The following is a 26,436-nucleotide window of genomic DNA, read 5'->3' as shown; positions in this document are numbered from 1 at the left end:
CCTCCCCGCAGCCTTATCCCTCTCCTTCAGCCAGTTTCCCACTCAGCTTCTATCAGCTGCTGGAAATTTCTGTTCGGGGTTTTGCCTTTTTGATTTTAGTGCTGTGGCCTGTGTGTGTGTTTATTTTTTTACTCCTTTTTTTTTTTTTTTTTTTTTTTTTTAGTTGGTGCATTTACTAGACTGGTTGGGCCCCCTTGATTTTCTGGCAGGATCAACACTGCCTCGCAAGCCGGTGATGTAACTGCTCAGCCTGCCCTGGGTGTGCCCACAGTCGCTTAAAGGGACGCCCTCCTGCCCTGTGCTGTTAGTCCCACACCTCTCCCCTCCTATTTCTAACGGTTTGAGCGTGTTCTTAGTCAATCAGCTCTGGTATCTTAGCAAAAGTTTGTTTGCAAGCCCTAATTATTTGGTTACCATTAAGAAATGCCTTGGCATGGCTCTGGAGATGACTTGGCAAGACTTTTTAACCTACACTTTGGATATAGAGGTGTAATGACCCGTTGCTTGCTGACATCAGACTCATCCTTCAGGAATGTGCGGTGAGCAAGATCGGGCGTGGCCCTGATCATTTGGGATGTTCACAAAGTGTCGAGGTGAGGCCACATTCTGCAACAGAGGCCTCGTCCCTCTGTTTTGGGAGCTTGACTTTTGTGTGTTTCTTGGAGTCTCCATTGTATTAGATGTGACAGAAATGGGGGTAGGCATGGGGAGCAGGGGCCACAGCAGGGTGAGAGGGGATGAGGTCCCGGGAAGACGGATCTGTGTCTTCTCAGTTGGTGTGTTAGTTTCCTGCAGCTGCCGTAACAAAGTACCACTAACTGAGTGACGCTACCAGTAGAAATTCATTCTCTCGTGGTTCTGGAGGCCAGAAGTCCACAGCCAGTGTCAGCAAAGTGGCTGAGGCTGTTGGGGAGGACCTGCCGCTCTTCTCTCCTGGCTTCCAGGTCCTCAGGAGGGTGTGGGCTTGTAGTCAGCCACCTTCTCACTGTGTCTTCACATCTTTCCTCTGTATGCATCTCTCTGTGTCCAAATTTCCTCTCTTTATAGATAAGTCCTCTTGGATCAGGGCCCACCCTAATCACTTCATCTAAACTTGATCATCTGCAAAGACAGTATTTCCAAATAATGTCATATCTACAGGTGTTGCAGATTAGGACTTCACTGTCCTTGGGAAGGGCCCAATTCAGCCTTTCAGGGTATTAGAACAATGTGAACGTACATGGCTTCTCACTATCATCCTCTCCCTGGCTTGGTGACATTTAGGTTTTAGCCAAAAGATACTTGTTCACAAGCTTGACCTGCTGTGTTGTCCTTAAACCTGAGCCCCTTGGCCAGTCCTTAAATAGCTCAAACACATGGGAATAACGTGCAGTCAATATGGTTAAATCTTCACTACATGCAACCCACAGTTGTCATAATGACCGATGGAGGTGAAATTTATGAAGCAGTTAGTGGTTTATAAAGAAATTATACTACTGCATTTAATGAAGCACCTGCAAACGCACCCTGGTTTAATTCTTTGCATTCCAGACCACAGTGGCGCAGCCAGGAAGAAGCAATCCTGTGTGAAAATAAGGGTGTGCCTTGCACGGGCTTAGAGCATTTGTTAAAGTTCCAACTTCCAACTTCTGCGGAGCGTTCCCTGTGCCTGGCCCCAAGGTCAGCGCTGTGCTGCATTTTCTCCTGTGTGAGCCTGAGCTACTGGTGTCCCACTTGGCAGATGGAGACAGTGAGACACAGAGGTCAGGCTGCTTGCCAGTCATGTGGCTGACAGCTGCAGAGCTGGGCTGGACTCCAGAGCCCTTGGTGGCAGTGCTCTGCTGCTTCCTTTTGGTTGTCTGGCAACTCTGCAGGAATGCAAGGATGGCTTGAGTCCGGCCTCACCCTGAAGAACTGGCAGTGAGATTGTGCATGCAACTGTGGGGGGCACAGTCCACTCTGGGTAGGCTGGGGTCTTCCTGGGAAGGTAGAGGTAGGTAGGGGAAGAAGAGCTGGTGGGGGACCTCAGTGGTTGGGAGCCAGGAGGCGGGGACAGGCTGAGAACGGGTAAAGTCGTGAGCCATTGGAGGAGGTTGATTGTTCAATGTGGTGCCTAAAAAGGCTCTGGCCCACTCGGTTATGCCTGGCGTGGGTGTAGTACCTCATCGAGGTGTCTCTCCCTCAGGTGCTTTTCTGCCTGGCATTGCCATAAAAGAGACCATTCCCAACGGTGCTTTGCTGCTTAATATTGACGCTGAGTGACCGAGCTCAGCAGGGATGTGGAAGGTGCATACAGAAGGCCCAGTGGGGTCCTCTGTACTGGGAGTCACATGGAGGGCATGTTGCAGGGATTTGGGGGACACGCAATTGACTGAAATTAAGACACTCAGATTAGAGCTGTAGTTCTGGATGGGGGGATGTTTGGAGACGTTTCTAATGATCACAACTGGGGAATCAGGGGAGGGGGTCTCCTGTTATCTAGTGGGGTAGAGGCCAGGGATGTTGCCAATCACCCTATGACACACGTGACAACACCCACAGAAAAGAATTTTCTGTTTCCACACATTGAGAGGCCTCGATTTGAGAGGGTGAGAGTTAGCACAGCCCTGAAGAGGAGGAGGGGCACGTGCCTTCCTTGGGCTCAGGAGCAGCAGAGACGGAGACAGGAGAGACACTGGTCCAGGGCAGGTCTTCGCAGATGGGGCAGCCTTTGCATTGGGCCCAGGTGATCTGTCTGTGATGGACGTAACCACATGGACAGAGGCTAGGGCCCTAAACACCAGGCACGTCTGAGAAATGAGAGTAAGACATGCCTTCGTTTTGCTTTTCTTTGTGTAAGAAGGGATTTGCTTGAGCGTTGGTGCTTAGCTGTTGTGAAATGTTTTTTTGTGCTTGGAAAGGGGACGACTTCCTCTGTGCTGGAGCTGTTCCAGTAACTGTGCAGGCAGAGCTGGAACCTGCAGAGCAGAACCATCCTGTCACCATCCATCCATCCCTGCAGAATGATGACAGACACGGGCTTCTGTCTGTGGGGAAGGAGATGCCACCTGACATTTTTCCTCAAGAGTAAAACACATTGATTTTAGAAGATTTAGGGAGCACAGGAAAAATTACAAATGAAATAAATCCCCCAGATCTCACTTCCCGCAGCTAGTTTCTCTTTGCCTTCTTTTGGGGGAGGAGGAGGAGGTATGTATCCTTCTCATGCACAAAAAAATTGAAATATGCTGTAGGATTGTTTAGTAAAATACTTTAAAATGTAATGTATTAACATTTCTTGTGTTTTAAATTGAGAAGCATATCAGTGGCTGAGGCATACTCCTGGCTGTTTGATATTCTGGCATCTGCAGATGAGAATTCAGTCAGTTTCACTCTCCTCCGTTGGTTATCCTGAGCATTTGTGTACGTGGTTCTTTCCACACATCTTCTTAGGATAAATGGCTAGACATGAATTGCTTTATTGATGCAGATGGGTACTGATAATTTTGCAAACATGCTTGTCATCAACCCTGTCCTCCAGAGGTCCTGTTGTAACTTGCCCTCCTCCACGTGCAGATGTGGGGGTGGCCACATGGCAGGCCCCCACCCCTGCCTTTTCTTATGGGTAGAGTCTTGCCTGTCCGCTTCCTGCTTTAAAACCCCTCTCAGGAAATTATAGGCAGCATCACATTTATGAATGTATTTGTAATGAATTATTTTAGGATGTGGGTTTTAGGTTGAACCACATCGTCAGTGTCAATAGTCAACGAGTTTTTGACACTTGCTGGGGTCCGTGCAAGCAGAAAGCACCACAGCTGCCTCACGTCCTAAGCCCTATCAGACACAGTCTGGGTGTGTAGAAGCAGTCCCGTGCAGGAGGGAGGTGCAGGTTCTGATTCTGGGGTCCAGGGGTAGATATCCATGGCTCAAGGAGGGTGGGGCAGATGAGAGCTGCAGGGCCATGGGTCACCTGTGTTCATGTGTCTGGGGTGGTTTATGTGATTACCAAACCCCAGGTGTGGGGATGGGGGAGTAGGGAGGAGCTGTATGAGAACAGTCCCTTTCCCGTAACTCTCATATCAGGTCACGTCATGAGTTCTTCCTACAAGAGTCTGGGTGCTTGCTAGGAGCAAGGTGTGGTTCCAGGTGCCGAGCAACGAATCAAACAGCAGTCTTGGCACCCATTCCAGCCTAATGGGGGCAGGTGTAGTGTAAGCTGTTCCTCCCAGGCCCGCGTGCAGTAGCCGGGTTCAGCCTCTGGGCAGACGGATGAGAAAAGCTGCCACTTTCTTCTTAAAAACTCCAGTGACCATCACGTCTGATGTAATTCTGGCGTAAGCTTGCCTTCAGTGAACCGTTATGGACTAGAAAGTCACTTGTCCACCCGTCCATAATCTTTGCAAGCAAAAGTTCCTGAAAATTTTGAGCAAAAAAGACAGACGTTCGTGTGAGTAATGTAGATCCCTTTCCATCAGTGAAGTTCTGGGAGAAAGGGAGGTTGGAACCAGGTCCTCTGGAGGCCCCCTTGGGTGTGGGACACCAGCTTTGGGTTTCGTTTACTTCTTTAAACCCATTTTCTTGGGACTGAGTCATCCCCAGAACTGTTCTGGGAGTCAGGACACATCTTGGAACAAGGTAGAGTTTGTTCGTGGAGCTTACCTTCTGGAGGGAGCCAGGAGATGGACAAGACCCAAAGCGCATGTGGTGGAGGTAAGTCAAGTAGCATAAAGAAAGCGGTAAAACAGGCTGAGCACAGCCGCGCTATTGCAGGGTCAGGTGAACCGTTCCGAAGCAAGTGGCAAAAGGTGTCAGCCAAGCGAAGCTCTGCTGGGACAGAGCTTGGCTGCCAGCGGGAACAGCCAGTGCAAGGGTCCTGGGGCAGAAAGGAGTTAAATTGTGCACCAAGGAGGAGACACGGTCATGTAGGGCCATGGTGCCCCAGTAGATGCCACTGGAGACTTAATTTCCTCAAAGACCCCCAGCTGCTCCAAGAAGAACAGTTTAGTTATGTTTGTTGGGGGCAGGGGGTGAAGGGAGTGGGACCAGAGAGACCAGGTGGGAGGCTGCTATGGCAAACCAGGGGAGAGATGGAGTGCTTTGCTAGGAGCAGGTAACAGAGAGACAGGGTCAGACTGAAATACATTGGAGGTGATATTGCCAGACTTGATGGGCTGGATACGGGGCAAAGGAAATTCAATGGCATTGACCACAGAAAGGATGGATTTTATTGTCACCACTGTTATTACTGCTGCTACCATCTCAAACAGAAGAGAGGCTGGTCCCCGAGAGTGGAGAGATGGAAAGGGGCTCAGGAGTCATGTCATTCAGCAACTCATTTTCCAGATGAGAGATTAGAGGCCCAGAGCCCAGACTGTATTCTAAATGACTTCTCTTTGCCAGCAATAATTCCTGAAAATGTAACAACAACAACAAAAAGAGAGAAAGATGGCATTCACAGTGACAACAGCAAAAGCCAAATTTAAATTTTTAAACGTTCTGGAAATGTTTCCTGGAAAGAAAACACTTTTAGAGTCCTCGTCCATCACCTCTGTCTACTAACACTGCTGCGCTTGTTAGCCGTTGTGCTAGTGTTGCCCGGATATTATTGTTACTGCTTTTAGTCAGCATTGACTCAACACTCACCCTGTGCCTGGCCCAGCAGTCAGTGTTTTTCCTGTATTGTCTCCTTGTATCCTCATAACAGCCCTAATTGTTTCCATTTTGCAGTTGAGGACACCTTTACAAGGTCAAGTGATTTTTGCCCTAAGCCACCCAGCTGCTGAGTGGTGGTGCCGAGCTCTGAGTCTGTCAGCCGGACTCTAGACAGATCCTCTGTCACACACTTGTAAGCAGGGACACGCTATGGCCCTCCACCCATTTTTTATAAATAAAGTTTTATTGGAACACGATCACACCCATTTGCTTAGTATTGTCTGTGGCTCCTTTTGGATCACAAAGGGTGGAGTTGAGTCTTTGTGACAGAGAATGTAAGGCCCACAAAGCTTAATTTACTCTCTGTCCCTTTACAGAAAAAGTTTGGCTGCTCTACACTGCTCCAGGACTCACTTTTAAATAAATGGAGACTCACCATGTTTCTGGAAGAAAAGAAGGAATAGTATAAAGATGTCAGTTCTTACCAACGCAATACCAAAAATATCCCAGTGGAGTTATGTTTTTGAGGGAATTAGGCGGTGAGGAAGACATTTTATTTAACTATTCTAAAGTTCATTTAGAAGAAAAAAATAAAATAACTAGTAGGACTTTCAAATAGAATAGGTGGGTGGAATCAAGTCCTTCCATGTAGCCAAAAATGGTAAAACTATCATAGTTAAATAAAGGCTGATTTTGTTATAAAAAGAAGCAGATTAATGGCACAGAACAGCCCCAATTCATACCCTAGTGTCTATAGACATTTAAAATGCATTAAGATGACATCACATCAGTCAGAAGGGGACAGATTGCTCAGGAACTCACATAGGAGTGATTGCTTCTCTGTTTGCTAATTCACTTTATAAAGTTCCTCACTGAGAAACAAAATAAATTCTTTGTACATGAATGTCAGTGTACAAACCATTTTTTTAAGTAAAGGCAAATAGGTGTGAAGGTTTATCAAATTTTTCATGAAGGGAGGCCCTTCTGTGCTTCAAGGGGAAATCACAAAGGAAAGACTGATATGGTTACATAATTGAGACTTGATCGAGTTAGAAAACAAATTAGTGCAAGTGACAGAGTGGGGAAGGTATTTGCAGTGGGTTTGATGCAATTTTAAAATGTGATTGAGCACAGGATTCAAAATGATAGTCCATGAAGTAGGAAGGAAGAAGGAGGAGACACTTGAAAAACTCCTGACTCACGGTCCATGGAAGGTGCGTTTCAACTCCGGTGTTCCATTCCCCACTCGTCGGGTTAGCCAGGCTTTTCCTGAACTGCAGGCACAGAGGTGGGAAATGGGCACCCACTGCTGTTTGGAGTGATACAGATTAGCTATGCCCGTGGTCATTACTGTGCCATTTACAGCAGCAAACATTTGGAAGCCTGCTGGGAGAAGCAGGCGGGGGAGGGGCGTTGGTCTGGTGGGCCTGCCTCATTTCTGACACTTTTGGTGTTCACTTTGTCCCTTCCCGCATCTCTTTTCTAGCAGGTAGCTGGTGTCTCCTAATTAGTGGAATCATAAGGCCAGGAGGAATAGATGTACCTTGCATTTTCATTTAATGGTAAAATGACTTACCCCAAATCACAGAGCTGGAACTAGGAAGCCTGGACTTAGATCCACGGGGATTAGTACATCATTATAGGTGTTCAGTCAAGCATCTGAAAGGGTGCAGATTGGCTCAGATGGCACACGTTTGACATGCTCAGAAATGGCCTTGCAAAGTTGTAGGGAATCTGGTGGAATAAGGCATGATGTTTGAGAGTAAGAATGGGAGTTTATTTTATAAAATGCATTTGTTTATTATTAAAAAGTAGAAAATTTAGGAAAATTAAGAAAATTTTAGAGGCAAAAAATTCTCCATGCACCTGTCACATAGAGATGATGCCAGCATTTAGTGTGAAATTCACTCTTCTTTTTCCATCAAATGTACATTTTAAAAAACAAAGTGGAATGAGATTTTAATTGTAAAGTCTGTGGGCTTAATTTTCCTCAGTATTATGTTGTGGGGAGTTTCCATTCTATTAAATATTCTAAGAAAGCAAGGTTGCTTTCATTTCTGTATCACTGTAAACACTTTATCTACATCTCTGATTTCCTAAGGACAGGTATATTTGAGGGGCAGTGAGATGGCAAGAGGGACAAGAATTCTGTCCTCCCTCATTCCCTTAGTAAATATTGGTGAAATATGGACTTGTGATTGGTTTATTGCTCTAGAGTTTTTGATGAGTGATTTATGGACTTGGTAGCTCTTCAGTAAAGAAATCCATTCATTTATTCCTTGAATGTTATTGATTGCTTACTGTGCTAGATGCCGGATCCTCCATTTACTGGTGGATAAAATTGAAATCCGTCCCTTCTGTGTGGCTGAAGTCCTTACTGAGAGGCAGACACTAGAACAGTCAGCTAAGGAGTGCTACATACCATCTCTCCTCAGCAGCACCCTGACGCCTGTCTGCACTTTGCGTGGGGTTAGTAATGTCAGGCATCCCAGTGTGCTTGCTGGTTATTTTTCAGCTATGCCATTTCATGGGCTTGGCTTTGCTCTCTGGCTGCCACTCACCTGCATGTCTGCTTTGGTTTTAGTGGCTCCTGCCATGTCTTCACGGTGTTAGATTGCCATCTTGAACATGAGCCTCAGACACAGGATGCGTGTACCAGTAATAAGAACTGTCAACTGAGTCAGGGACAGCATCAAACCCTAGAAGCTGCCTCTCCTGCCTAGTTTGTCCAAATTCAGCATTTCAACAAACAAACCTCAGGGAAAACCCCTTTCAATAAAAGACAAGCTTCAATTTCCTCACCTGTAAAATGGGTGGGGCCGGCTATTCTGCATTTCCTGGAGTAGTATTTAAAATGAACTTTGAAAGAATATTCTACTTATCATGTACTAGAAAAGATAAATCTATTTAAGGTAGTGATTGAAAGCTTCCTTTAAAATAAGTTGTAAAAAGTGGGTTGATTTAAGAGAAGTATTAAATAATATTTGATTTTTTTTTTTTTTTTATTAAGGAAGTTGATAAATCAATGAATAGGGTTTGGAAAGCACAGATCCACCCAGAGCTGATGTTTTGCAGCCTTGATTAATGCATCAGGTGGGATCAGGAATCTGAGTCCAGCCCCTGGCCAGCCCCGTCAGATGAATGGACCTCTCTCCCTGCTGCTTTTATAACATCTTCAGAGATAATTGTGCTTTTTCTTTCTGGTCTCTGGCTGGGGACCAGAGCTTGGAAGTGTTTCTAGTGTGGGCTGATCACAAGATCCTACTTCCCAGCCTGTCTGCTGTCAGCTGCATCTCACGGGTGGGTCGTCCTCCCATGTGACTTGGGGGGAAGACTGCGAGCCACCATCGTGATGAACGTTCTCCCAAGTCCCATGCTTGGCGAGCACTTGACAGGCCACACGTGGGTTAGTCTTTCAGCAGCGGGGTGATGGGACAGGGGAAGCTGTCAGTGAAGAGCATCATGATGTGACTGGCAAGCTGAGGTGTCCATGGGCTTCCAGCTTCGTGTGTGCCCAGATGACACTGTGGAATGTCCACCCCTTCCTCTCCTGTGGGTGACCGTGTCAGTGTGTCATCCTCCCAGCTACTTTATGCGGGAAGGGACCGGGTCCTGCATTCCCTCATGTTTTTGGCAGTCCCTAATGCATGTGGTGCTGAACAGATGTTGGAACGAAGTAGTCATCCATTCAGCAGATGGCAGCAGGCGCCAACCTGGGCTGTGCACTGTGCTTAGTGCTGGAGAATTATAAAGATAGAGCAGCCATGTAACAAACTTTCAAGGAAATGAGTGTAGTTTAGGGAGCCAAGAAAAAATAACAAGCAGAATAACAGCTGTGATGCTCAGGCTAAAAGCAATAAATGCCCAGAGAAGAACATGGTGAGTCCCAGGAGAGCTCAGAAAGGACATGGACTTCTGTTTGCATAGGCACATTTCAGGGGGGCATTCTCATGGGTGGGTTTTCATGTAGCAGAACCGGGGATCCCTGTTTGGCCCTCAAGAGGGTGGGGTGGGGAGAGAGAGGCACAAGTTTGGGAGATGTTTAGAAGGAAACAGTCGCTGTGTGTGGTGAGTGCACAGGTGTGCAGAAGTAGGTGTGCTATGGGGATGGGAAGTGGGTTAGAGTGTGGAGCATCTGGAACCAGGAGCCAAGAAGTTTGCGTCGTCACCTGCAGACTGTGAACAAGTGGAAGTGATGGGATCAGTCCAGCCTCCTGGGAAGAACAATCCCACAGCTGGGCATCGCGCGGATGGTGGGAGGCCAGGAGGGGAGCTCAGATTCTCGTTTTGTCCCTGGAGTCATTGCTCCAAGCCCGTCCCACCATCTCACTTTCCGCAGTAAAAACAGCAAGCAGGGAGTGCCTTGCAGCTGCCCACTGGGCCTGGGCCTTGTCTTCCGCAAGTCTGTGCTGGGTCGTCTTTGAGTCAGCAGCTTTGCACAGCAGTTAAACCTTGGATGTGTGCATGCTACTAACTCGGCATCTGACACACAGAACCTCACTCTCCTTCCTCTGCCAAGTTTGGCATTCCTGTGTGTGCTTGCCCCAGATATGGGTTCCTTCAACACGAACTCTCTCACATTTCTTTCTGTCGTCAGGGCTGAGCACGGAGACTTGTTCCTAGAAGTCAGTGCTCAGGTGACCTTGTGCGATGGTCTGAGGGAGAGGTGGGACCTGAGAGATGTCCAGCTTTCTCAGGCTTGGGGAATAGAATACAAGAGTCTGCCCACCCACCTCGTTCTGTTACCCAGATGGTATTGCAGATGCCTCTCAGGGTTCCAGATTGCCGCTGCTGCCTCCTAAACTGAACTCAGTTCAGGAAATACACTCCCCATGGGCAGTGGTGAATGGATCTGGTGTGCGTGTTGGTAACCCCTGATGGGGACAGGCTCTTTTCTCCCAAAGAAGGCAGCCCTCCTTGGAGGTCACAGGCAGCACGTGCACAAAGAAAGGTTCTGTGATCAGGTTCCTGTCCAGGAGGAAGCATCCCGCAGCCAAGGCGGTGGGGGAGATTTGAATGTCACTGTGCAGGGTCTGTCCTCTCTCAGAATCGGAACCAGCCTCTCCTATGGCATCACCAGCAGGGAACACCAGTCACATGTGGGCTTTCCATTTGGTTATTGGCCAGACCTGGCAGGTCACAACTTGGAGGCAGATTTCTTTGCTTCAGAGCGAGAGAGGGAGCCTGGGGTGTTACCTTCGCAACCATCAGAGTGACTCCTCACAGTCCCATAAAGTGATTCCATGAAAAACAGGTCCCCCCCCGCCCCCACAGGCTTTCCCAGTCTGGCAATAGGGTCTGAAGTCTAGGGTGTTGGGTTTCAGGCTGTGTTTACAGGAAGACCAGCCAACTGGGGGGTGGGGGTTGTCTTTGGACTTGGGGGTCCTCCAGAACACACTGTTGCTTGGGGAGTGAGGGAGGTGGACAGATGTGAGGTGTTTATGTCAACAGAGGCTGGTGACTGCAATCAGCAGGTCGAAACTCACACTTTTTTTTTAACCTGGAGGAAATCTGATGAAATCAACATGATACTCCAGACATTATAATCAGATGTGGAGAGTGAGTCATCTTCCGTCGAAGCACGCACAGGATTGGCAAGCGAGGAGCCGAGGGCAGGATTTATGCCTGTTCCTCTCCAGGCCTGCGGCACCCCTTCCTCACAGTCACAGGTCACAGCTGCGGGAGGGGAGGACATGAACCATTTGTGCATACACATCGGGTCCGCTAAGGCAGCCTTCTCTTGTGTTGTTTTTTTCTGGCTTGGTTTGTTGTGTAATTGTTCCTTGGGGCACAGCATTGGCAGATAGGCCACCACGAGAATATTCTGTGATTCTGGAAACCGCATTGTGGCCAGTCGGCACTGTAGCTGCAGGGCTGTGTGCAGGTTCCTGGGTTTGCCACCAGAATCTGTCAATAATTCTGTCTGTATACAAGGATGTCATCTGTTCAGAGGCTCACAGCCTGGTTTCTTGGGAGGAGCTTAGATGCAAGGTTTTTTCTCTAAATGAATCAGCCTGTACACATGAAAAAGGAAAAACTCTTATGAGTCAAGTACTCATAAGCTTCAATGCCCCTTCCTGTCTTCCTGGAGACAGGAGGAGAGGGTGGCTTCCCCACTGCATCTAGGCGTGGTCTGGAGGGGACAGGGGATGGAAATGCCACCGCAGTCTGCTCTTCCAGGTGTCCGGAGATCCAGTGCTGGCTGCCCTGACCAAGTGTGGGCCATGCAGCTGAAGGCCGTCCTGGAGAGGTGACCTCTAGGGCCTGATGAGTGGAGGGTGGCCGAGCTTGTAGGGCCAGGCCATCCAGGGACATCCAAGGTGCCCACTCAGGTAACCTATCAGTGTTTTAGGAATGTGTAACTTAGATTTCAAGAACAGAATAGGATTCTCACATTCAGCCTGCTGTGTATAATCAAGTCACATCAGCCATTTAACTCCTTGTAGCTTATCCCAGAGACACCTACCCAAACACCTTTGAAGCGTTCGTCTTTATTTAAATGGAATGCATTCATTTGTTCCTATTTGAGAGCAGACTGTGCACAGGTCCCTCACAGCACAGCAAAGCTCACATTCTTGGGAGCAATCAGGCTGGGGACAGATAAGTACAGGTATGTCTAGTGGTGATAAGAAAAGCGGGGAAAGAGGAGGGACAAGGTGTGTTCCCATTGCGTTGACACTGGAGCAGAATGAGGAAGTGAGGGATCACGTCTAGTGAGTATCTGGGCCGCAGTCTTCCAGCTGGGGGGACAGACTGTGCAAAGGCCCTGTGTTGCGAGGGGCTGGATATCTGGGGAACTTCGAGGAGACGAGAGGAGTCAGCAGAGGGAAGAGAGGACTGAGGAAATGGGATCAGAGATAGCAGGGACAGATAATGGAGGGTCCCAGGGCATGGTAAGCTGCTATGAGAGCTCAGAAGCCTCCTTTGGAGGGTTTTGAACAGAGTCCTGACTGCATCTGACTTTTCAGAATGTTCTGGCTGTTGATTGAGGGGCCAACTACGGGAGGGCAGAGCCTACGCAGGCAGAGCTGTCAGGAAGGAGCCGGTGACAGTGACTGAGTTGAGAGATCGATGGTGGTGTGGTGGTGATGTCCTGAAGACAGAGCTGCCAGGGTGTGTGCTTGTGTGTGTCAGAGGTGGGGACGGGTATTACCTGGCTGAATGGAGCTGCCGTGGCTGAGATGCTGAAGCCTGGGGGAGGAGGTCTGGGGCAAGCCCCACAGTAGAGGAAATCCGAGATACCCATCAGGCACTGCAGGGGAGCCCTCAGCGGCCAAGTAGGTTTCTGATTCTGAGGTTCAGAGGTCACTAGTCAACTGAGTGAACAGGAGGGAGCCCAGGCGCTTGGGCATTTGAGTTCCTGGCTCCTTAGTTTCCTAGTCAAGAGGAGACAGATACACTCACACTCACACTTACTCCTGGTGCACGTCTAAGGAAGGCAGATGCCGTATGTCTCCCAATATTACATTAGGATGTATCTTTTCTAAGTTTTTAAAATGCCTTATTGCACGCACTTCCAAGCTTGTACATAAATAGGGAAAATAATATAATGAAGATTCATGAACTCACTTTAAAGCAAATCGGAGCATCGTGCTGTTTACCCCAACACCACTTTTCCAAAGAAGCGGGGAACAATTTGGGGGGTGAGGTGCTGGGCGGCTTGGATTAGAGGCTCCAGGACCTCGGCTCTTCAGCCTGAGGCCGACCCACGTGAGTCACTGTAGAAATAACATTGTGGGGAGATGGGTGGTGGGGGCAAGAGGGAGGAGAGAGAAGACGGGGTTTCCTGGAGGCACAGGTGAGGCCTGTGCTGTTCCAAGGAGCAGCTGAACAACAGGTGCAGAAGCTGAAAGTGCTGGGCAAGCTTTAAACAGCAGGTCTGAATACGGCAGCGATTGGTGTGGGGGTCCAGGTAAGTGAGAGATAAGCCTGCAGGTACAGGTGGAAACCAGGTAGCAGAGGCTTTGCAACAACCAGTTCAAGGGACGTTGAACTTTGCTTTTTTAAACGCAGCAAGAAACACCCAGAGGTTTTTGAGCAGGGGGAGTGGCATGACTAGGAAAACCGTCTTGAGAAAATTAGGGGTCCACCTGAGAAGCATCAGGGGCTGTGAAGGTCTGGTGAACTCGGGTTTGGGAAGAAATGTTAGCAAGTTGGGGAGCACAGAGCCTTCTGGCAGGCCCTTGATCTCCTGGCTGCATAACCCTGTGCGATTTAGTAATCTCTCCAAGCCTTATTTCATGGAATCTGCAAAATGCACCGATCCTCATCCCTGCCACACAGGGCTATTGGAGAACGTGGCAGAGGGTGGCTGGTGGAGTGGCACAGTTGCTGCTGTGAGACCCGGGCCCATAATGTCAGCATCTGTTTCCACTTGATACAGGAGACTCTGCTGGAGGGTCCGGCAAAGGAAGGGGTGGTCCAAGCAGAGACTGGGAGGTCCTTGCCCAGGGGCGGCCAGTGGAGCTGAGGCCAGGAGAGGAGGAGCCGGGGTGGGGGGCTGTGGGGTATCCTCCCCCGTGCCCGGCTCTGTGTAGACACAGTGGAGTTTGTGGGGTGCAGAGCTTCACTTTTAACTTCCATTCTTATTGCATCTGGCCAGGGGAGGTTTTGGGAGGAGGGAGCCCACTGGGCTGGGTCCAGAGAGGGGCTGGCTGTCCTCCTTTGCTGTAAAAAGTTCCCCCCAGAGTGGGATGCTTGGCATCTCTGTTCACCTACACCATGAATGTATTGACAAGGATCAGGACTCCGTCCAAGGGTGGTCTCCCACTGCCCCTGGAGAAAAAGCTGCCATTCTGGGGATTCACACAGAGCACTGAGGACCAGGGACAGAGGTCCCCGGCCCACGGAGAGGTGGCCTCATGTGAATGAGTGTGTTGATGCCCAGCGTGCTGGTCATGGGGACGGGACTTCGTGTGTGGCCTCTCTGGCTGATACGTGGTGAGGGCAGTGGGACTACACAGTGATTTATCAGTTGCTTGAAAGGCAAACTCTGGTTTTCTCCTCATGTTTCTAAAAGGATGCAGTTCTCTTTATATAACTGCTAACACTAAATTTTTGTCTCACTGGCTCAGTGTAAGAACTATATCCCATTCCTCAATAATAAAAACAACGATTAATCTCCAGAACACACACTGTAATGTTCTGTGATTCTCTCTCCTCTGACCATCCCTAAAGCCTTGATTTCACCCCAGTCCACCTTCTTGGTCGTGATAGGGAATTGCAAGAATCTGGTCTCTCGTGAATGTTTACCTCATTGTTTTCTGCTGACCTCCAAATTCTTCTAAGTGATTTTTGGAAAGCTGTTCTGCAGGTGCCTCCACTTAGCAAAGCCACTCGCTATTGGCCGCCACTCTCCTGCCCGGACAGTCAGCCCCACCCAGCCTGCAGCATGCTCCTGTGTTGGTGGTGTGGCCAGAGGTCTCCTCTCCGTTACTGTATCTCCTGCACCCACCACCAACCTTCTCAGCAGCCTCTCTCCTAAACTATGTCGATAGTTTTCAAAGAAAGCCACATTGGTGCTTCCACTTCTTTTTTATCTACAGCAGCCAAAGTTGCCTTTCTCAAAGAGAAACTCCAGCAGTGTCCAGGGCAAAGCCCGAGCACGTCACCCTCCACGTCCTGACTCCCCCCACCCCCTTCATCTCGCCGCTGCTGGCCACGCCGGTGCCCATCCTGCACCTCGCCTTCTCTGGGCAGCTGGTCGGGCTCCCCAGGACCCATCCGTTACAGCACAGGCTCCCTACAGGCTTGGGGGCTCTTATGGGCAGGGCTGTGTCCAGTGCCAGCCCCCCCCCCCAGCCCAGCAGGTGTCCATACCTTTGCCACACTTCATTTGTCAGCAGCCTGGACTGGGAGCAAAGGCAGGTCTCTGCTGACAACAGGGGAAACTCCTGGAAGCTCTGCAGTAACGCCTCCTTGTTGGGCCCACTTTGACTTTTCAATTTTTTTTTTAACCCTCCACGAGATAGTTTCTCTAGGTTGTGAGCTGGAAATCCAGCGCCTAGACATTGTGAAGGCGGGTGGGGTGGCAGGGGCGGCCCTTGCATTCCCTTGGGGGGACACAGGGTGTGGTAGGAAGAGCCGGTGTTGGTGGTAAACACTAGCATTCTTAGAGCGAGCGTGATCCACAGAGCCTGTCCCCTCCTTCTCATGCAGTCCCCAGAGCAACTCTGGACCGGGCAGGCAGGCGGAGGAAGCCCCAGGCCCTTATGGGATGAGCCAAGTGGGCATAGGTCAGCTGTCACTGCTAACCAACGTCTCCCGGCTGGCCTTCTCCTCCCCTGACTGTGGCCGTCTGCCACCTCCCCAGAGGCAGGGTCAGACTTAGAATCTCAGGTAGAAAGTCATTGTTACTTTTCGAAGTCCACGTGGCAGACTCAGGCCACGGGCTCTCATGTCCTAAAGCTCCCCTCCCCCACCCACTCACTCAAATCTGTTTTTTTTTTCCCGTGTGGGTTTCTTTTGCAAATGATACCAAGTGTTTTGGGTCTGAAGGATTTTCATTCATTTCTCTGAGCCTTTTGAAGTCAGGCTGTTCTGGGGCTGGTTATCGCTGGGGTTCAGCAGGGCCTGGACACATGGCCCTCTGACTTGGGGGCTGCTCGGGCTCACAGGCTGCCTTGCCATGGCAGAGCTGCCTCTGGAGTGGTGACTGGGCATCCGTGTCCAGCTCTGCAGACCGCCTCTGGAGTGGTGACTGGGCATCCGTGTCCAGCTCTGCAGACAGCCTTGGGCAGACAGCCACTCGGTCACTGCTTCTGATGGGTCGGAGGGGAGCTGAGTCCCCGGTCCCCATCAGTGCCAAGCCTCAGTGTCCTATTCCCCAGCTAGAGGGTGGGAGGAGGCCTTCTTTAGGCATCGGCACTGTCTTTTCTATCCTGGGGGTCAGGGTGCCATCTCTAGGACACTCCATTGTCTCCCCAATGCACAGTTCTCTGCAGAGAAGAGCTGGGGCCGGGATAGGGAGTCAGAGCGCACAGTTCTCTCTGTCGTAGCTTCACAGGGAATGAATGGAAACGGGGCTAAATGGATTTGGGAAGAACCTGGGGCATTGTTCCATCCTTTAGATTATGTGCATACGTGCGAGTGCAGATCAGAGCCAGCCCCGCCTTGTGCTAGAGACCCCAGGATGAGCAGGGGAGGGGTGGGGGCAGTGGTGCCAGGCTCGGGTGGGCATGTTTTAAGGGAAGGGGATCCCTGGATAGCAGCCTTCCTCCCCAGAGAGGCAGCCGCAGCTCCCCTGCTGCTTGTCGCTGCGGAGGCCTCTGCTGTCCTCTCGCCTGCAGCTCCCACAGTCTTAGCCAGCACAGGCTGCCGTAACCGAGCACCACAGACTGGGCAGCCTCAACAAGGGAAATTTTAATTTCTCACAGTTCTGGAGGCTGCAAGTCCATGATCAAGGAGCCAGCCGGTTCGGTTCCTGGTGAAGGCTCTGATCTCTTCCTGGCGTCTTCACTGTGTCCTCCCATGGTGGAGAGACAGGGAGCGAGCTCTCGAGTGTCTTGAGTAAGGGCACTAATCCCACACCAGGACTACACCCTTGTGACCTCCCACCTAACTTCAACTACAGTTGGCCCTCCGTATCCACGGGTGTCCCATCCATGGATTCAACCAACCAGGGACTGAAAATATATATTTTTAAAAAAAACAATGCAATAATAAAAAAATACAAATAAAAAAACAGTACAACAACTATTTACATAGCAATTACATTGTATTAGGTCTTACAAGTAACCTAGAAATGACTTAAAGTATACAGGAGGATGTGTGGAGGTTACATGTAAATACTATCATTTTATATCAGGGATTTGATCATCCATGGATTTTGGTGTCCACAGGGGTCCTGGAACCAGTCCCCCAAGGATGCCAGGGACAACTGTACTACCTCCCAGTGGCCCCACCTTCAAATACCATTACTTTGGGGTTTGAGCTTCAACATATGAATTTTGGGGGGTATACCCTGAGTCCATAGCACATGCCTTCTCTCCAGAGAGCTTTCAGGTGCAGGAATGCAGCCTTCTGGAGACTTGGGATGGAAAGGAAGCCTCTCTCAAGCCCCTGCCCACTGGTCACTGGGAACTGGGACTATCTTCTGATACCCTGGCTGTGGTGACAGCTGCGGCATGATGACCAGCATCCACTGAGCCCCTGTTCCATGTCTCAAGACCTTACCTGGATTATCTTATTTATTCTTCACACAAATCAAACCAAGGCGGCACTATTATTTCAGGTTACTAACATGAAAACTGAGGCTTAGCAGGTTTAGATATTGAACACAAGGTCATCTTCAAATGCCGCAGAGTGCGGATGCAAACCTGGGTCTACTCACCACACAGTCCCCTCTGAGCCATGGGCAGGGCCACATCGTCCCCTACTGCAGAAGCTGGTGACAGTGGTAGGACCTCCAGGTGTCTCTGAATGCAAAGCCAGCACATCTGGCTCAGCACCACACTTTCAGCTGCCCTTGGATAGAGTAATCAAGGAATAAGGGACCTCAGGCCGTGTTATATGAGCCCAGTTAATTTGGGGTGAGATTCACCTGCTCTAGCTCGGAGTGCTATGGCCAGCCGTGGTGGTGTCTGCCCGTTTCTCTTGGAGAGTGCATGAAATTCACCGCTTTGAAATCAGCTCTCAGCTGTTCCTACTTCCTGTCCAAGGCCCTGGTGAAGGGTCCACTCATAGCCAGTCACCTCAGTTGTATCCAGAGTCCCCCAAATGCTGAAGTTCTGTGTGCCGAGGGGCAATTCTTGTATTCATTCTCTCCCACAAAAACATCTTCCGCTGACTTAGTAACACCGCAGGGGTCAGTAAATATGCCTGATTTCATCTGCATAAGTCACACCAGGAATACCCTCTGGCCACAGTGCCTTGTATTTATGATTGTTTACTGGGGGTCCAGGGAGAATTTGGGGAGCATCCCCTCCAGGCCTCTGCAAGAGGGTCTGGGAGAGTGACTTGTGCTCACAGCTCCCTGTTCCCAAGTGCTGAGTCACCACGGTGGCCATTCCTCCAGTGGGACCAGACACTCGGACAGTCAGAAGCTGATTTCTCCTTTTCTGAGTCCTGGAACTAGCCGGGTGGACTGTACAGGCCTGTTTTGTCCTCCTCTTTGACTGGAATGAATGGGCTGGCCAGGTGCTGGAAGAGACTTCACAAACCTCATTGTGCCCCGCAGGAAGAGCAGGTGCAGACAGCAGGCCAGGAAACACTGCCCGGGCTGTGTGTGCCCAGGGAGCGGGTGCTGCTCTGCGGTCTTGGGCCAAGAGAGATGAAATGGGTCTATCTTCATCGGATTGGCCTGGAAGAAAGAGGATTCCCTCTTCCCATAAAATTACCATTGAAGCCATGTTTCACTTGCTCAAGGGAAATTGTCTTTTTTCCTCCCCTACTTTCAGGAAGAAGCACACTGCCAAGCGGACGCCGGTGTGCAGCGTGGTCGCTTGAGACGGAAGCCTCGGCGTCTGCTAGAGTCACTGGAGGAAGGAACATGCAGCCCTAGCTGCTCTCCCAGGAAGAGAGTCTCAGAATGGCAGCTCAGCGGATCCGAGCTGCCACCTCCAGTGGGCTCCCTCGGTGCAAGTCCGAGGGGACCTTGATCGACCTGAGTGAAGGGTTTTCAGAGACGAGCTTTAATGACGTAAAAGGTGAGCTTCAGGGGAACAGAACCGTGGCCAGGAGTGACTGGGACTTGCACATGCTCGCAGACCCAAGGGCTTTTCTGCTATAAAGGCTCCTGATTCAGCCTCCAGGTGATTAAACTGTAGCTGTCTGAACTTCACTGTATTATAAATTCAGCCTTGGAGCAATAGTCACTTGTCTTTTGGTGCATTGGGAGGAGGTTTTGAATGCCCCTCCTTAGTAAGGAAACCCCTCCTTAATATGAAATGGGAAGACACTTCAAAAAGTTCTTGAGAAAATTGAATTAAGAGATAATGTGAATCTTTCCATGAACTTTTTGAAGTACCTGCGTGTTTATATTCTCTTGATGCGTTTTGGTGTTGATAAGGCAGGGAACTTGGTGGTGTAGAAATCTAGGGGAAAGGAGAGCATGGTGAGTAGATGAAATACAGAGGACCTCCAGAGAAGGAAAAAGGTGGCCCAGGACAGGGGTCAGCACGCTCTTTCTGTGAAGGGTCCAGTAATAAGTATTTTAAGCTTTGCAGGCCATCAGGCCTCCATCACAGCCATTCAGCACTGCCCTTGTAGCGTGAAAGCAGCCATAGAAGTGGATGGACAAACAGACGTGGCTGTTTCAGTACAAGATTAATTACAGAACAGCCAGCAGCTGCATTCGGCCCGGGTGCCATGGTTTGGGAACCTGGATTTAGAAGGTGGCCCCAGGGTTTAATCACCTTGGGTCACGAGTTTCTCCAACAGCTTCATAAGATTGGGTTGATGAGAAGACGTATCTTTTGGACATGGAGGTGGGTAGCAAGTGCCTCATTTTCTTCCTAGGAGTCGCCCCTGACCTCACCAGGCCACGTTCAGCCTCAGGTTGGTTGTGTGGCTGCAGCAGCAGCAGCAGCAGCAATATCCTCTTCACCTGGCTTTCTCAGGGCATTTACCTCATTCTCTAGTCCTCCTGGAGCACAGGTGAACAGCGGCAACTTTACCTTTGTATCCTTAGCCCCTGGCACAAAGTCAGTGCTAAATAAAATATTTCTTGTGCTAAACCGCTGTCCCCCAGATAAAACAGTGGCCCTCTCCTCTGATACACTGAAGATTATACATACCATGTTTATGTGTTTCTAATTGATTAGCTTCTCCCTTTCACTTTATCTCTAACACATCCTCTTCCTGTGTCTGCTTTATGTTTGCAGCCCTGAGCATTGCTTTACATGTTCTTTAAAAGAAAAGACTAGCAAAGGGAACTGTGAGATTTTATTGATAAGATAATTATAGAGTTACTGGGTGTTGCTATAAATCACTGAACCATTTATTTTTTATACCAGGTAATGGGCATTGTATTCTTACTTTATGGCACAACTAATCAGAGTTAAAGCTAGAAAATGTGAGCATAAATTGTGTGGTTTGAGCCAAAGTCTTAAAGCAAGGGGCAGAGAGCTGAATTTTTTTAGGAAAATTGATAACAATCTGGGAGGAAATATTGGCTATTATCCCTAAAAGAAGATGGCGATTGGGAGAGGAAGCCAAGCTAGACAGCCTGGAATGTGAGGAGGGGCTGGCTTGCTGGGGGGAGGGGGTTTGAGAATCTGAGGTTGGGCAGGACCATGGGACCCTATGGACTCTCCTGGGGGGAGGGGAGGCAGCGTGTGACCCAGGCACCATTCCAGACAGCAGCTCCACACACACCCTGATGGTAGAGACTTCAAGGTGGGAATTTATTCCAGCTGAAATATCTGCTGTGAAGTCTTCTGCCCTGATTAACATTTTGCCTGCATATGAACTTAGGCAGAGGGATAGAAAAAGTATTACTCTGTGCACTGGACTTCCTAACACCCAGGGATATTTTTGGTATTAAAATCAAGGTAGCTGTGATCTGAGCAACACTGCTCAGAATCCATTAAGATGGAATTCGATAGGGATTTTCTGGTATTTGATGAGATGGAAGACCTTCCCTCGTGTCCCCTGGTGCTTGGTGGCAGTTGACTGATGGGGCCTCTGTAGAAGGGAGTTCACCCCACCGTGTACCTCGTGGGGGTCCTGAAGGGAAGGAGGGTCGTTTCCTGTCGGGTGAGCCTGATCCTTAAGTGAAATCTATTATCGCTTCTCTTCGCAGGAGAGTGCTTGGAATTTAAAGCAAAACCATGTCTGTTCTTCAGTCCAGTAAAACTGAAATGATAATTTGCATTGATACCTTTTAGGCTGTGCACAAAGCATACCTAATTGCTTTGGTTTTTTTAATTTTGAAAATATTACTGTAAGGTAAGTTATCTAGGGAGCTGAATAAGGATATAACTTTTGAGGGATCCTAACGAGATTTTAATGGCTGGCACGTTTTATTTAATTTTCATTAGGGTTTAGTTTTTATGTGACACTTCCAGTAGACGTGTCAAGGGAACAGGATGGTTCCTATTACTGGAGACCATGACTAGCAAACAGGCATGGGGAGAAGAGCCTCTGCTGTCCTCTGCCCCCACCCAGCCCCCCCCCCCTTCTTCCCATCTTCTTTCACGTTGCTGTTTTTGTTTATTGCCATCCTTCAGTGTTAAGGATTGGTCTCTGTTGTGGTTTTCTGACTTTGGCCAACACCTTGATTCAGTGACGTGGACATGGCCTCTCCCTGGTGTTTAAGCAAGCACGGTGACCAATTCATTCCATGAATGTTCATTCAGCACCCACTGTGTGCCAGGCCTGTGCTAGACGTCAGGCCTGTGCTAGACGCCAGGCGTGCAGCAGTGAACAAACCAGCCTGCAGTGGAGCTTATGTTCTGACGGGGAGAGGAAGCCCTTCCCCCAAAACAGAGCACTTCTGTAAGGTATGTGGGGGAGGAAAAATATCTTTTCCTTTTACCCTTCTGAGCTCTTGGCTGGGGCTTCTGTAACAAAAGACGGATTAACAAGAGAAAGACGTATAGTTAACTGGGGAACAGCCAGGCCTGTGCATTCAGATCCCCTGTGTCTCTGGAGACAGGATAGTCCTGTCCTCTGTGTATCAGGAGGGCACCTCTCACATAGGGTCTTACGACCAGCTTCAGGAGAAGCTCTGTGAGTCCTTCCTGCACCTGCTGTGTGTCAAATTCCTTCAGCTTAAAATATTCACAGTGCCATATTTTGGGGTGTCCTGAACCCCATCAGATACGTGATATGGTGGTTGATGATAAGTGCTATGGAGAAAAATAGCATTTGGGAGGGGGATGGCGATGTCTGTTTTGCGTCACATGTTGTATGTCCTTACCTTGGGTTAAGCATCGTTACGCTGAGCACCTTTGCCTGCATTGTTTCATGTAATGCTCACCACAGCCCATTGAGCAAGGATGCTTTTCCTCCATCGTGAAGTATCTTGGACTCTGGGGACCACACAGCTTCTCAGGGCTGGGATTCAAGCCCAGGTCTATTGACCCCAGAGCCAGCTTCTCCCGGCTCAGTGGTACTTTTACAGGAGGGTGGTAGGTGAGACTCCAGGGCCCACGTATGCTCGCAGCCAGGTGTAACTCTGTAACCTGGTAAGCGTCAATGAGTAGAAACTTCCTATCTTCTTTCCTAAGACTTTGCCAAGAAAATGTAATTTAATTTTCATTATTTCCTTTCAAAGGAAATGGAAACTGACAGATGATCTTTTTGGAGGGCTAATTGGATATAATATGATGACTTTGGATTTAACCACATATGAGAAAAAAATGTAGGTTTCATTCAAACAAAAATTTTGTCCTTTTTTTGCTTGTGGCATGTGCAACTAGAAAAAAAAAGTTTTATTTCTTTCAATTGTTTGTTACAGTAAGCCAGAATATCAGCAAACTCTAAACAAGGTGATTGGGGACGGGGAGTTCCTGGAGACAAGTATATGGTTTTATTTCCATCAGAAAGAACTTAATTCATCCTCTAGATACACGTTCTCATGTATAGGAGGGAGAGAAAATACTTGGGTATTTAATCATACCTGTTATTCTCTAAACACACACCACTTGTTTAGATGACTTATTTTTTGCTGTTCCAATTGCTGTGTACCTTGGTAACATATATAGTTTAATGCCAAGAACCATAAATTAACTTGATTCACTCTTTAAAGTGTTGGAATTTTTCAGACTACTTACACGGTTGTTCTGCAGTAAGATGAACACCACCAGACATAAACGTGTAATTTCCAAGGTGCGTGGTAGAGTTGGTTTCCATGTTGTTATTTGGAATGATCATTTAAAAGAGGTTGAAAGAGACCTCAAAAATTGTATTTCATCTGAAGAAACAGTTTGGCGAGCATGGGTTGAACTTGGAAGTTTGAGAACCCAGACTGATTGTCAAGGGAACCTTTCACTCCATTTCCGTATTTCGTGCTGAAGTCAGAACACGGAATCGGCTCATACATGCTATTGAGAGATTTTTTTTGAGTCTTCATTTCCAGTCCCTGGGTACATGCAGTGGATCACCTAACTCAGAACATCACCGTGCTAACTAAATCACTTTCGGCTTCTCTTTCTACATAGTAGCAGTTCTGTTAGAAATTAGATAAAGAAAAATTTGGTCAAAATGAGATGTTTAGAACATGGGGACATGTTAAACATTACATGTGCTGATTTGCCTTTCTGAGGGTGATCAGGAGACTTTCTTCCTGGTCTTTCTGCCTGGCAGAGACCGTCAAATTGGAAAGTGACCATGGGATGGTACTGTCGTGCGTCAGTTCATCAGCAGGTGAATTTGGCTTATTTCTTCAGCTTGTTTCTGTAGGTTACTTGCCTGGCTGTTGTCCACGTCTCTCTTACGCCCCCTCTCTCCCTAGTTTGGAAGTGTCCTGCGGCCCCTCGTGCAGACCCTCACATCTGTTTCTTTGTTTTGCGCAGTGCCTTCTCCCAGTGCCTTGCTCGTTGACAGCCCCACACCTTTTGGAAACGCAAAGGAAGTGATCGCAATCAAGGACTATTGCCCAACCAACTTCACCACTCTGAAGTTCTCCAAGGGCGACCACCTCTACGTCTTGGACACATCGGGTGGTGAGTGGTGGTACGCACACAACACCACCGAAATAGGCTACATCCCTTCCTCCTACGTGCAGCCCTTAAACTACCGGAACTCAACATTAAGTGACAGCGGTATGATTGACAATCTCCCAGACAGCCCAGACGAAGTGGCCAAGGAGTTAGACCTGCTCGGGGGATGGACAGATGACAAGAGAGGATCGGGCAAAACCTATAGTAATAACCCTTTCTGGAGTGGGGTCCAGACAAATCCATTTCTGAATGGGAATGTGACCGTGATGCCCAGCTTGGATGAGCTGAATCCCAAAAGTACTGTGGATTTGCTGCTTTTTGACACCGGCACATCCTCGTTTACTGAATCCAGCTCAGCGACCACAAATAGCACCGGCAACATCTTCGATGAGCTTCCGGCCACCAGTGGACTCCATGCAGAGCCTCCGGTCAAGCGGGACAACCCCTTCTTCAGGAGCAAGCGCTCCTACAGTCTGTCAGAACTCTCTGTCCTCCAAGCCAAGTCCGATGCTCCCACGTCATCGAGTTTTTTCACGGGCTTGAAGTCCCCCGCCCCCGAGCAGTTTCAGAGCCGGGAGGATTTTCGAACTGCATGGCTGAACCACCGGAAGCTGGCCCGGTCTTGCCATGACTTGGACTTGCTTGGCCAAAGTCCCGGTTGGGGCCAGACCCAAGCTGTGGAGACAAACATCGTGTGCAAGCTGGATAGCTCTGGGGGTGCTGTGCAGCTTCCGGACACCAGCATCAGCATCCATGTGCCCGAGGGCCACGTGGCCCCTGGGGAAACACAGCAGATCTCCATGAAGGCCCTGCTGGACCCTCCGCTGGAACTCAACAGTGACAAGTCCAGCAGCATCAGCCCCGTGTTAGAAGTCAAGCTCAGCAACCTGGAAGTGAAAACCTTTATCATGTTGGAGATGAAAGTTTCAGCTGAGGTGAAAAATGATATTTTTAGCAAAAGCACAGTGGGCCTCCAGTGCCTGAGGAGCGACTCAAAGGAAGGGCCATATGTCTCCATCCCGCTCACCTACAGCTATGGGGACACGGTCCAGGTGCAGCTGGACAACCTAGAGCCCTGCATGTACCTGGCTATTGTTGCCCATGGCCCGAACATCCTCTATCCTTCCACCGTATGGGACTTCATCAATAAAAAAGTCACCGTGGGTCTCTATGGTCCCAAACACATCCACCCATCCTTCAAGACAGTGGTGACCATTTTTGGGCATGATTGTGCCCCAAAGACTCTCCTGGTCAGCGAGGTCACCCGCCAGACCCCCAGCCCTGCCCCAGTGGCCTTGCAACTGTGGGGTAAGCATCAGTTCATTTTGTCTAGGCCCCAGGACCTCAAAGTCTGCATGTTTTCCAACATGACCAATTACGAGGTCCGAGCCAGCGAGCAAGCCAAGGTCGTGAGAGGCTTCCAGATGAAGCTGGGCAAGGTGAGCCGCCTGATCTTCCCCATCATCTCCCACAACCCTGGCGAGCTCTCCGACTTCACGCTCAGGGTGCAGGTGAAGGACGACCAGGAGGCCATCCTGACCCAGTTTTGCGTGCAGACTCCTCAGCCACCCCCCAAGAGCGCCATCAAGCCGTCCGGGCAGAGGAGATTTCTCAAAAAGAACGAAGTTGGGAAAATCATTCTGTCCCCCTTTGCCGCCACCACAAAGTACCCCACTTTCCAGGACCGCCCGGTGTCCAGCCTCAAGTTCGGCAAGTTGCTGAAGACCGTGGTGCGACAGAACAAGAACCACTACCTGCTGGAATACAAGAAGGGCGACACGGTCGCGCTGCTCAGCGAAGAGCGCATCCGGCTGAAGGGGCAGCTGTGGACCAAGGAGTGGTACATCGGCTACTACCAGGGCAAGGTCGGCCTCGTGCATGCCAAGAACGTGCTGGTGGTGGGGAAGGCCAGGCCCAGCCTGTTCTCGGGGCCCGAGCTGAGCACCTCGGTGCTGTTAGAGCAGATTCTCAGGCCCTGCAAGTTCCTCACCTACATCTACGCCTCGGTGAGGACCCTGCTCATGGAGAACATCAGCAGCTGGCGCTCCTTCGCCGACGCCCTGGGCTACGGGAACCTGCCACTCACCTCTTTCTGCCGCGCAGAGCTGGACAGTGAGCCCGAGCGGGTGGCGTCCGTTCTGGAAAAGCTGAAGGAGGACTGTAACAACATGGAGAACAAAGACCGCAAGTCCTTCCAGAAGGAGCTCGTGATGGTAAGTGC

At 49.5% G+C, this 26,436-nt stretch overlaps 1 protein-coding gene across 2 annotated transcripts in view; it reads left to right on the top strand.

Moving 5' to 3' along the window:
• Positions 1–26,436, top strand: part of SH3BP4 (SH3 domain binding protein 4) — a 99,135-nt gene that overhangs the window by 59,874 nt on the left and 12,825 nt on the right. For both annotated transcript variants that reach the window (XM_063107061.1, XM_063107068.1), the window contains exons 2-3: positions 19,008–19,256; positions 24,069–26,428. In XM_063107061.1, the coding sequence (XP_062963131.1) occupies positions 19,139–19,256; positions 24,069–26,428 (2,478 nt within the window). In that variant the 5' untranslated portion in view covers positions 19,008–19,138. The remainder of the gene's footprint in view (positions 1–19,007; positions 19,257–24,068; positions 26,429–26,436) is intronic.

This window comes from Cynocephalus volans, chromosome 1 (assembly GCF_027409185.1).
Source record: "Cynocephalus volans isolate mCynVol1 chromosome 1, mCynVol1.pri, whole genome shotgun sequence".
Classification (NCBI taxonomy): Eukaryota; Metazoa; Chordata; class Mammalia; order Dermoptera; family Cynocephalidae; genus Cynocephalus; species Cynocephalus volans.
The sequence above is the reverse complement of the archived record's forward strand: the minus strand, read 5'-3'. Positions and strand labels throughout refer to the sequence as shown.